At 42.6% G+C, this 11,118-nt stretch overlaps 2 protein-coding genes across 6 annotated transcripts in view; both read right to left on the reverse strand.

The window, feature by feature from the left end:
• Nucleotides 1-4,442, reverse strand: part of LOC128896281 (uncharacterized) — a 75,790-nt gene extending 71,348 nt beyond the window's left edge. For 2 of the 5 annotated variants that reach the window (XR_008461952.1, XM_054159533.1), the window contains exons 1-2: nt 4,108-4,442; nt 2,254-2,522 (exon numbers count right to left, since the gene is read on the reverse strand). Coding sequence is in view for 3 of the 5 variants with exons in the window: in XM_054159533.1 (XP_054015508.1) it covers nt 2,254-2,396 (143 nt within the window). In the remaining 2 variants the exon portion in view is untranslated. The other 3 variants (XM_054159534.1, XM_054159535.1, XM_054159536.1) reach the window with 3 other exon arrangements.
• A 564-nt stretch (nt 4,443-5,006) lies between these two features.
• On the reverse strand, nt 5,007-10,774 carry LOC128895377 (coiled-coil domain-containing protein 142). Its single transcript, XM_054157919.1, has 13 exons — nt 10,092-10,774; nt 9,259-9,476; nt 8,971-9,103; nt 8,379-8,521; nt 8,045-8,238; nt 7,599-7,790; nt 7,401-7,540; nt 6,847-7,131; nt 6,435-6,551; nt 6,217-6,370; nt 5,905-6,022; nt 5,510-5,697; nt 5,007-5,430 (listed from the first exon to the last, which is right to left on the reverse strand). Exons 1-13 carry the CDS (start codon nt 10,260-10,262, stop codon nt 5,294-5,296), a joined length of 2,190 nt encoding a protein of 729 aa, XP_054013894.1. The 5' UTR covers nt 10,263-10,774; the 3' UTR covers nt 5,007-5,293.
• Nucleotides 10,775-11,118: the final 344 nt, after the last annotated feature.

Genomic DNA, 11,118 nt, shown 5'->3' on the forward strand with positions numbered 1-11,118 from the left:
TCTCGATACTCGTCAGACTATAGCGAGGAGTACCTTGAAACGAGGAATACACTTAAAATGTCTGATTGAGAAATAATAATCCAATGATAGCTGGATGTCATTTTTTATTATAATTCTGTTAAATAAAGACACTAAATTTTTCAATTTTTCGGTATTCCATCGTGAAAGTCTTCTTTCGCAATTGTTTTCTGTTACGATTTTGCCAAATAGGAGCTATTCGATATCTACGGAAAATGATTAGAATCGGTTAATCGAAGAATCGTGTACAAATTATAATATTCATTGAATAAGAATTGTTCAAAAATTGAATTTAAAAAGGAAATTTGTTGAATTAGGGTCTCGCAGAGTGACGATTCTCTTATTAAAACGCGACAGTTTCTCTGGGAAATGCGATCTCATCGACTATCTGTGAATCGAACAGAGCTGGACACAAATCTTCTCCAATTTCGTTGCGCGATTCTTGCGTGCTGGACCCCGTCTTAGGGCAGTGACCAACCAAAACCGCAAGACAGTAACCGCTGGAGAACTCGTTATTGTACCGATCTCTGTGACCCCCTACGCTGCGACTTCAGTTTATCCGAACCAGCGTTTCTTTAACAGAAACGTGACTCACCTTCGCGCGATCGACTCGTTGGAAACAGAAATGAAAGTACGTAGAGAAGCTGTACGGAGAATGATGAATTATTTGACCGAATCAATACTTTCTCAAACACTACTACAACCTCTCCGATATTATTTTGAAGACTTCATTCGCGCGGGGAATATTAAAAATGCAACACCCGAATAAATCGAAATTTTTTGTGGGTATTCAATTGAAGGTAATCCGACTAAAACTTTTTCCTCGATAATCGCCAACGTAAAAGTATTAAAAAATGCAACACCTGAGCAAATGGCACGTATCTCCGAGTATTTCATCGAAAATGTCGAGGGAGAAACCGAAATCGCGCACACGTGAGACGACGGTGGACGTCCCGGTGCAATATCAACCGGAAGCTCCCGAAATGGTCTGGAAGGAAGGCGATAGGAGCGGAAACTCACGTCGCGACGGTGTACGCGAGGCATCGCAGCCGTAATCTCTGTCTCCTCTGATGGGAATAAAAAGGATGCGCGTCGCGAACGTAATACACCCTGGACGGCTTGTCGCTGGTCAACGAGGTCGTCTCCGTGGAAGGCATTCTTCTTCCTTGCCGCGGCCAGACTGAAACGATCGACAAGCTGGACGGTGGTCGAGGTGAGCGATGAATTTACGTAAGTATCAGCTTACGGTGGGGAATGGATACGCGATGATTTTTCCAGATACGCGAGCGTTGAAAATCTACGTGCATGTAGGACGCGGATTGAACCACTGATTATTCCATACTAATACAAAAATTAATCAAATTTGTTACTATTTATTTATACCAAGTGTCGAGTTTGTACTGCTTGGTAGAATCGTAATGGAAAGTTTCAATAAGAAAACGTATTAAAAATATAGTGGCAAGAGAAAGGCTGTCACGGTGGAGTATTGAAAAATTACTGAATTTTGTTTCTTTATTAGTGGACGACATTTTAAAAAGTGATTTACAAGGTTTGAATAAAAATTACATCAGAAGAGGAATTTTGTTTCGCTGATAAGTGTGTCGATGCTGCTATTTATGGGTGTTGTTTGTTTTACTGGGCTCTTTTTCTTGGATCACGCGTAGAGCGAATCACACCTCGTGCAATTATATAAACACGGTTAATTCCGGATCACGGATTATTAATGCGTCGAGGATGTGTAAGCTGTCGACGTTCTAGAGGCAATCGGATTAGAGCACCTTGGAAGACGTAAAAAGCCACGTTACAACAATCGTTATTTAACTGTCTACTTCAACACGCTAATATCCCAAATAAACGTCGCGCAATATTTCCTTGAAGCAAAATATAAATTCTTAATAAGGACGTGGATCAAATGTACCTACATTCAAGCAAATCATTTATAATCGAATACTCAAAGAAGTTAGTCAGGTGCAGGCACTCTTTTTAAAACACTCTTAAAAATACAATTCTTTCTTTTAATAATGTTTACACATTTTAATTTCCTCTTACAATCACATACCTATAGTATATTACAACGTGCACATTACAACAACAAAAAATACTTTAAAACGTCAAAGTGCAATGTCGCTATAATTTCAAGAAAATTATATAACTTAAATTATTGTTGGTCAGAGTAGCTGTTCGACAGATAAATCGTCGCGTGTGTACCTTCTCTCGAAAACCAGCGAAACTTACATCAAGGTGGCGCAGACGCAGCATTGAAATTGCCTGATCCTCGACTTTCTGGTCCTCGAGTGGTCGACGAATTCCACGTAATCAGGGGAATCGAAGGACCTCGTGAGGGAGGTCCTTTCCGTCGCACGTCTGCCCCCGTACATGATGCACGTTCGAACGACGAAACTGGACTGCAACAGGAAGGACGAAGGAAACAATCGTCCAACCGTATCGGCGATTGTCGCCCGACGATCGCCGAGGACGTCGTCCCTGGCCGCGCGCGAGTGTATCTATGAAATTAAATTCTGTAATTTTATTTAGAATCGTTTGTTTTATTATTCCAAATGGTTGTTACAACGTTGATTATAACTCCAAGTGGTTTTCCTGAGTTGGCTTCATCATTGATGATTTTTCCCAGGAGGTATCTTTACTTGAAGAGGATCGCGCAAAGTGTTGATTGAATATTTGAATTTTTTAGGTGCTCCGGTAGCTATGAAATATTGGACGCTATCGAGTATCTTTCTCTCCAAACGATCGATTGATTTCAAGGGTGCGTAGAGAAACAAGATGATTTTTCTTTAGATTTATTCTTCTTCCTTCGTGGCTGTATATACATGATAAGTTTTAGTTTACACGAATAGTCCCAGGCTTCAAGATTCACGAACAGTTTCGACTCGCTTTACAGCGGCAGGTACCGAGCCGAAACGCAACTTCCGGTCCCGCGCGAGCTCAACGCGAATAGCAACCCTTTATGTTTGCTACAAAATCATGTACTTGTTGCAAAAACAAGTTGCTCGTGCCTTTAGCACAACGTGTCAGTGTTGTCTCTACTTTGTGAGGGTTGAAGCACGTCGACATAGTATCGTTGCTCTATTGACTTGTATTAACAACAACGAATCACCATTACTAACGATCACAAAACCTTTTAGAATTAAAAAACAAACCGTATTAAAGCGAAACAATATATTTTTAAGTTACAATCGATCATCGATTAAAATATTCAATTAGAACGAAACAGAAATCCATTTAAAGTTCGTCCTTCAAGGAGTTAAGTTGAAAGAGGTAACGTTGAAAATTAATAATCGATAACGCGATACGACTTTCCCTATCGCGAAAGAGTTCCCTGTACCGCTCGATGACTCAAGAAGCCTCGAGATCGTTCGAATCCCATCGCTATTCAGTCCCTCGAATGCCTCGAAGAGTCGCCATGGTGATTTTGCCGCGACTGTTCGTTGCAGCAGCACCTACACAGCCTCGGACGGTCGACTGGTCGCGTTATATAAGAAGAATCCAAGATCGATGGCCTAGAACGAAACAAGAGTCGCCTCTATGGCGTTTTCTTTTTATAGTGCTGATGCTAGACGGAGACACGGAGCTTTGGACGATTACAAAAGATCATCGACGGTTCCTAGACGGACAGACACCTCGTCGCGAACGGCCGCGCGATAAAGACCGATCAAAACTGGAGCAACGAACTCGATACGCCAACGACACGCGATACACGAACTCGATACAATGGATAACGCTTTTTCCAATAATCGTGAATTAATCGTGCTTAATTGGCCTGCTTCTATTATACCGCGGAAGGAGAAGAACTCTCTATTTAGTTCACAGTCTACATAGAGCCTACTTAAGAGTTTCGTGAAAGTGGCATCCTCTTTAAAGAACCGAAAAGAGACGTTCGTGAATCTGTCTCTCCTCAAATGTTTCTTTTTTTTCCAAGTTCTTACATTTATTTTTTAGGCACTTGAAGAACCTCTTGGAACCCCAAGAAGAAACGTTCACTTGTTAAAAATATAGATACGTGTATACACGTAAATTGAATCGTACATTGTTTGAGCAATAATGGTTTGGTTGAAAGCATAATCCACGTACCTGGTGACCTGATCGACGGCCCCTGCGAGGATCTAATAGATCTTCCAATTGCTCCTGGATCCAATAAGTCAAACCTACGTCACGTTCATTTTATTCCAGCACAAAAATAAAATACCACGGTTACTCCACTAAACGACCTTCACTTGTTCCATGCTTACACTTTCAACTACTTTTTACTACCAAGCAATCAATGATTTATTCCTTCGAAACTTTCAATAACTTCTAATTAGCTATCCGCGATAAAAATAAGCACGTGCGCCAATCGCGATCGTCTCATCGCTCCATGCAGCGACGAGTTGCAGGTTCCACCGCGAATACGTCACTGTCCAAGCCAGGGGTCAACGTTCAGCTGGTCTCACGTTGTCCGTTTTCATCTTGCCTATGTGGGTGTGTAACGCGATACGCGCAGCAAGATCGGAACGGGGCTTCCTCCCTTTTGCTGGGCTTCCCAACCACGTAAATCGGGTGAATTCGCATCAGCGATCCTCAACGTTCTTACTAATGGTCGTAGATACTCGAAATAAAGGACACGCAGTCAGTCTCGTAAGTATTCGTACCCTCTATATTTATTAAAGAAATTTATCTAAATTGAAGGACGAGTTTGATATTCCCAAACAAATGTTTCATTATAAACATATACAAATATATTGAGATATTTACACGAACGAACCTTTCGTGTATATATGTTCATAACGAGCATTTATTTCGAAACATCAAGCCTATCATTTAATTCAGACGAACGTCTTCGATAGACATAGAGAGTACGAATATTTATGACTGCGCATTCGAGTCGACAGAAGTTTTGGGATATTACATTTTGAATTGGACATTTTGTTCCGATGATACAGAATGCCTAATGCGAGCAACGTCTAATTTTGACAGGTTGTTTATTAATCTCGTCCTTCCTCTACAGATTTCATCGGCGAGTCGCGATCGAGACGGACTGGGCTTAGGCTTCGGTTGGAGGGTTTGAAGTGTGTCATCTTATGGAAACGAGTCTGGTTTAGAGTTACCTGAAGCCACATCCCCGCCCATTCACGCGAGACACACTTGTGGCGTTTGAAAAGAATCCTATTTAAAATATCGCGCGAAACAATGACACCCTCTGACATCCGTCGCTCCTCGTTTACGCCGTTTCTTTTCCCGTTGGTTCTTTTATCGTATTCGCCAATGTTTCTCCTCCTCTTCACTCCGTGCAACAAAAGATGTATCTCCTGGGAGCGCGAAGCTCCAGCCACTGTTCCTGATTCGGAACGTACATCTCCGCTGGCATGCGTTCCAGTCCAGGCGATTCGGGCGAGCCACGCTCGTTGGTTCTCCTGGCTGGAAATATGAATTAAAACACGAATCACTCGTCGAGCTTCCGTGCCGTCGTTCCCTCCCGGTCCCGTTGTTCCCTTACTCAATCGTTTGCGCATAGAAATAGCCTCGCCAGGGTGTCGCAGCAGCAGGCGTCCCACGCCCTCGCAGCGTCGCAGGACTTCGTTCTTCAGGAGACGATTTCGTACGTCTTGAGAGATTATCGTGCAGCTCGTCACCCACTGCGACACGTAGGCGAAGTCTGTTAGCAACTGGAGTGCTCCGTACTTGCTGGAAAAATTCATGCAAAATGGATGCGAGGGATGATTGGCAGTGGTACTCAAAGTTGAAGAGTGTTACATATAGAATTACTACGTGAATTATTGTTGCAAAGATATTCAGTCGCAGCTTGAATTAGTACGACTGCATTACGTTATTAACGAACGACTTCTAACCAAATCGATTAAGTAAAACAGGGGGAATTAACAAGAGGTTCACCTGAATTTAATTCGATGCAGATATATGTAATCGAGCCAAGCTTCGCACATGATTCTCAAGATCATGTTGGATGTCTCGTGATCCTCGATGACTTCCAGCACTGGGAGCAGCACTTTTTCTAAGGAACGCGTTCTTAGTGAAAAGATTCGTAAGAACTGCTAGGATTAAATATTATTTAGACCATCGAAGACTACACAATGAAACGTTCATCGTGGTATTTGTGAAACTCGCGAATTTTATTCAAGTTTATTTCGTATAATTTTGTCAGGCGTGTTGTTACGGCGATTAACGTGTTACGTGAGATTCCCATACCGAAATAGACTTCCACGTAGAGACTGGCGGCGAGTGGAGCAACGTCGCTTCCTTTCCTCCAGTAGCTCGACCGTGGAAAGCACATGTGCAGGTTCGCCAGACTGACCACGCGACAGATTTTCGCGAGAATCGTTGTACACTGCGTGGAACACTTCTGTAAAGGATATATTCCACTTTGGAAAGAGTACAGCTTGAAAATTTCAATAATCGTTACGTACCCGCAGGAGATCTATGTTAGCGTTGACCTCGGACACAATTTTTGCTCTCATTTTCCCGCAGACGTACACTTGAACGCTGACGGAGTCCGCGGACAGCGCATTCGTGTGGTCAGCTAACTGAAAGACACACGCTGTGATACAAGCGACTCTATAGTACAGTATTTTATTAGGCCATCCCATAAGTGCATGCCGAAAACTCTGTCAATATGTAATAAAAAAAAATTACAGAAACGTTCAGAGACCACCTTTTTGTACAACACTTAAGAGTATGTTTCACATATTAATTCGAGTAGCAAAAGTATAAGTGACATGAATTTTTGGGAAAAACTGATATTATTATTAATATTTTTTCGCTATTGTATCTCTATAGTATAGTGTAAACAAGTTAATGGAAGGAGGATGAACACTGCACCTTTAAATAGGATAGCTCCTCGAGGCAGTTTACGATGTCACCCTTGACCAGGAGGAAGAACACGTCCAGCTCCCACGTGTGAGCAATGATCTTCGCCTCTTGCAAGATCCACAGCCTCACCGTGTGCACCGAGTGGTCCAAACGATGGAGAACCACAATCTGTTCCGACAGAGGCAACTCCATCAACGGTGCGCCTATCACCCACTCGCCACCTGCCTCGCACTCGTTGCTCAGCCTGACCAACAGCTGGAACAACTCCGCGAATTTCTGGCCAGTGTCGCTACCCTGCAAATTGGATCTAATTATCGTTTACGTTCCGGCGAAACTGGCTAAGGAACTGTGGCTCCATAGGTTCTACAACGATTGGGAACATTGTACCGAAGAAATTGGGTTTCCCTTTAACAAGTTGGCTACCAGATTTATTTTCAGTTATTTTCATTTCTATATTTGAAATTAATTTTTTTTTTTTTGTTCTATAATGAAAAATCCTGTCAGCCATTTCTGGATGACGTAGCGATTCGCGGTTTTACTTGTGCGTCTGAAACGCAACTGACCTCCGAGGACGAAGCACCCGACTGGCACTGAAACGCCGAAGTGTAAGCCAACCTGAAGAGCTGGTCCCAGGCTGTGATCGTGGCATGGTAGCCTAGAGCGTCGCAGAGATTTTGCAGCGCTGGTCTCACGGTTGGAGGGACTGAGGATTATTTTAAATTAAAATAACTTTATTTAAATACCTCGTTTTAATACTTTACCAGGGTTTCTTTGAACGAACTGACTGAGCCAATCCTTTAGATGCTGCGCCCCGTGGCTGTGATGAGTGGCCAGTGCTTCCGGGGACCACCAAAGGATCACGTGGTCCAAGATGCCGGACAACGCGCCCCAGGCAACCTCTTGGTAGTAATTCTTCACCTTCTTTATCGCGCTGCTCCTTAGTTTCGTCTTGCCTGACGCGAGCGTGCATATTCTCGTGAATTAATTAAGAAACTTTGAGTTAGCGATGAAAAATAGAAAGCCTTAAATCTGGAAGCTTAGACGCTCTCGAAAATGAATCATCGGGAAACGAATCTTATTGGTTAAAATTCGTTAAAATTCCAAATAAATCCATAACGATTAAAGATTCCTTAACGAGGCCCGCGCCGGAGGATTCTAAATAATAATTGATTATTCGATGCCCGTGAAACAATTAGGTCAATTTTACCGCCATCTTTGACGGTCCTCAGCGCGTCGTTGCCCAACAGCCGCGGCGAAACGTCCTGCACGACGCTTAAAAGCCTGAGGACTTGCTCGTTCTGAGTGTTGACCAGAGTCTGGATGCTTTCGACGTTCGACATCTCCATCTCGACCCTCGACGAGGTGCTCTCGACTGGCGGCGTTAAGTGTCTCGTGAGGGCTCTGCGAATCAATTCTTCGTAAAACACGAACGGTGGTGAGCCAAGAACAATACCGTCGAGAACAGAGTTCTGTTTAAAAAAAAAAAAAAAAAGAGAGAGAAAAAAAAAGAGGATCGACGGGGACTTAAACCGAGGACCAACCGATAGATCTCGACGCTGGAATTCTCTGAAGCCTCCCCGTCACCAGCCTCGCCAGGATCATCTTTTTCGCGAGGCTCGTAATTCGCTAGGAGGCAATCGATTAGCTCGTGACAGGACTCCTCCGCTCTATTTTTCGCCAGAATCTGAAACAATCGCATCTGTGGTTCGATCTCGAGGAATTAACGAAATTTTGCTCTTTCTTAAGTTCGTACGAGGTTCCTCCTTAACAGGCTGAACCATATCGTTTATTTCTTTTCTTTCCTGTTCCAACTTGTCAAGAAAGTCGCGACTATCTGGTAATGACAAGATATTGCGACAATTCAGATTCGAAACACGGGGGTTCGGTGTTGCGCTGACTGTTTCATTTTAATCTGCAAATGGACACATCTCGGGGAGTAGGTTGAATTAAAAAGTTAGACTTTCGCGAGGATGGTCCGCGGACTTCTGCGCGTTTTTAAGAAACTACGATCTGGGCTGTCTACGTTCAAAAATAATTGTAACCTACGTCTAAAAAGATATGGATGGTTCCTGCCTAATTATGATTATAGAATTATCGTATCTTAACGAACATAAATTTGTTTAGGCTAGCTACCTGCAATATTCGCGTGACGGACACCTTCTTCAGTGGTTCCAGCATGTAAGGACTGTCATTATGGAACACGGTTGTTGATGGATCTGAGACGTCGATGTCCATGTCCAGAATGTCGTTGTAAATGTTGACTAATCTGCAATCGGCATGATACCGAGTTGAAATGGAAGATTATGCTTCAGGAGGTGGGTTGTTTTCAATGTAAGACTTTAAGAGGCCTAGGCTATTAAGAAATTAGACTCGTTATCTAATTAGTTACACTATGATCTAGGAGATTGTGGTTTACTTCACCTGAAGACGACTCTGAGCAGCTCCTCGCTCTTGCAATCGACGATCTCTGTGATTAGATTGCGAGTGAATCTGGCCAGCACGTTCACCTTTCGCTTCAACGCAGTCAGAAAATGGCGCATCTTGTACTTGTATATCGGATGCTTGCTGAGGGTAACCGAGCAGACCGACGTGTACTGTTTGGTCACTTCCTCCAGGTCCTTTGCGACACCTTTGTACCCCTACATTCGTCACGCAAGCAACACAAGAAATTTATTATAATGTTACATTAACTATAGCGCTGTGCCCCTGCACGAATGGAACCCGCCTTGCAGTAATGTGCAAAACCTTTCGTGCACAACTATAACGTTAATGGTCCTCCGCATGATACCGAGGACAAATTGGTTTGTAGAATACCTAGAAGTAGATCAACTGATAAGTCTGCATTGGATCTAAACCTAACGTTAAACTAATTATAACCTTATGCCCCTGGGCGACTGGGACCCGCCTTGCACTCAAGTACAAACTTCTCGCGGCACAACTAGTAACATTTCAAACTCAACTACCTTAATTAATAGCCTACGAACTTACGAAGAATCTAAACTTAACGCGTTTCTAAATCGTTGATTCAATTAAATCTACTAATGTATCTTTTATCTTTCGTTGAAGCGAAGAGAATTAAAAATGATTCTTTTGTCCCCGATCTAGTAAATTAAGGAAAGTATAATAATCCACAGACAAGCCAGCGGCGCTTGAAGCGCGCTAATTTAAACAATCGAGTATTCGCAGATCCGAGCAGGTGATAATGAGAAACTAAACCGTGCCGCGAACTTGGCCGTGGGAAATTAGTTTCGCACCTCGAGATCACAAGCCTGTGCGTCTGTAATGTCCTGGATGATTAAGGCTATGCGTTCCACGAGGTTGCCCATTCTCTCGTTAAGCGTCGAGGACTCTGCGAACCATTTCACCAGGATGCCACCAGGAGGCGGCAGCCACTTGCTGATGTTTGCTCTGTAATTAGTATCCATGTGGCGGACTGGTCCTCCCAGAGCTTTCTGGTCTTGGAATCCAATCGAGTTTCACTCGACCATTCTATTTACCGTCCACCACCTTTTTTCTCCTTCCACATGGCCCTTGCAACAATTCAGAGCGGTGGAAAATATTAGAGAACCCAAGATTCGTGTTCTTGTTTGACTCTTTATTCTTTGAGTATTGGATATACTACACAAACAATTAGGAAATTCGAAAAAAAAAAAGGAGAGAAACAATGCATTAGGAAGAAAATATGTCAACTTATGTCAAAAGAAAAATCTGTGTAGAGAACTTACTCTACATTTTGTTCAAAGAGGCAGATCTTCATTTGAGCCCATCCAGCTCTGGTTTCGCTTATGAAATTTTTCACAATCCCGTTTTCGGAACGTATGCTGAGTTTGCGACACCGAGACTATATTTGTCGACGAATTCTATAGGAATGTCGAGCCGTGAAACTTAAATTAAACCATTCTATTCGATGACAAAGCAAACGAGTGTAATTTGAGTGGTGTTGCCACGGAGACGCCTGACGCATGGCAACCCTCCGTACACTCATGCAACGCGAGATGCAGATTGCTTGACTGATAAGTGATAACTTCTCTTTATCTTTGGAAACGTAATCATCGTGTTACTACTGATGTTGTAATATATAATCTATAATTATTTTAATATCACGATTTTAATATTCCTCATCTTACTTCCTAACGGATATGTTAATCTGTTGTGTATCATATTATAATTTAAAAATGTAATTAAGATGGGTAAAAACTATCGAAAATATTTTTGGAAATATTTTCCAGCGTTAAATAAATGATATCGACTTAATTTTATTCAAAGATGAATTCGTATATG

The sequence above is a fragment of the Hylaeus anthracinus genome, unplaced genomic scaffold (genome assembly GCF_026225885.1).
Source record: "Hylaeus anthracinus isolate JK02 unplaced genomic scaffold, UHH_iyHylAnth1.0_haploid 0, whole genome shotgun sequence".
Taxonomy (NCBI): Eukaryota; Metazoa; Arthropoda; class Insecta; order Hymenoptera; family Colletidae; genus Hylaeus; species Hylaeus anthracinus.

Bases quoted from the DNA above. Each gene is read 5' to 3' on its own strand.
- LOC128895377 (XM_054157919.1), bottom strand. From the start codon at position 10,262: ATGGATACTAATTACAGAGCAAACATCAGCAAGTGGCTGCCGCCTCCT. The intron at 6,371-6,434 runs GTACGTAACGAT...TATCCTTTACAG, and splicing joins CTAACATAGATCTCCTGCGG to AAGTGTTCCACGCAGTGTAC. The intron at 6,023-6,216 runs GTATGGGAATCT...CGCGTTCCTTAG, and splicing joins CTACGTGGAAGTCTATTTCG to AAAAAGTGCTGCTCCCAGTG.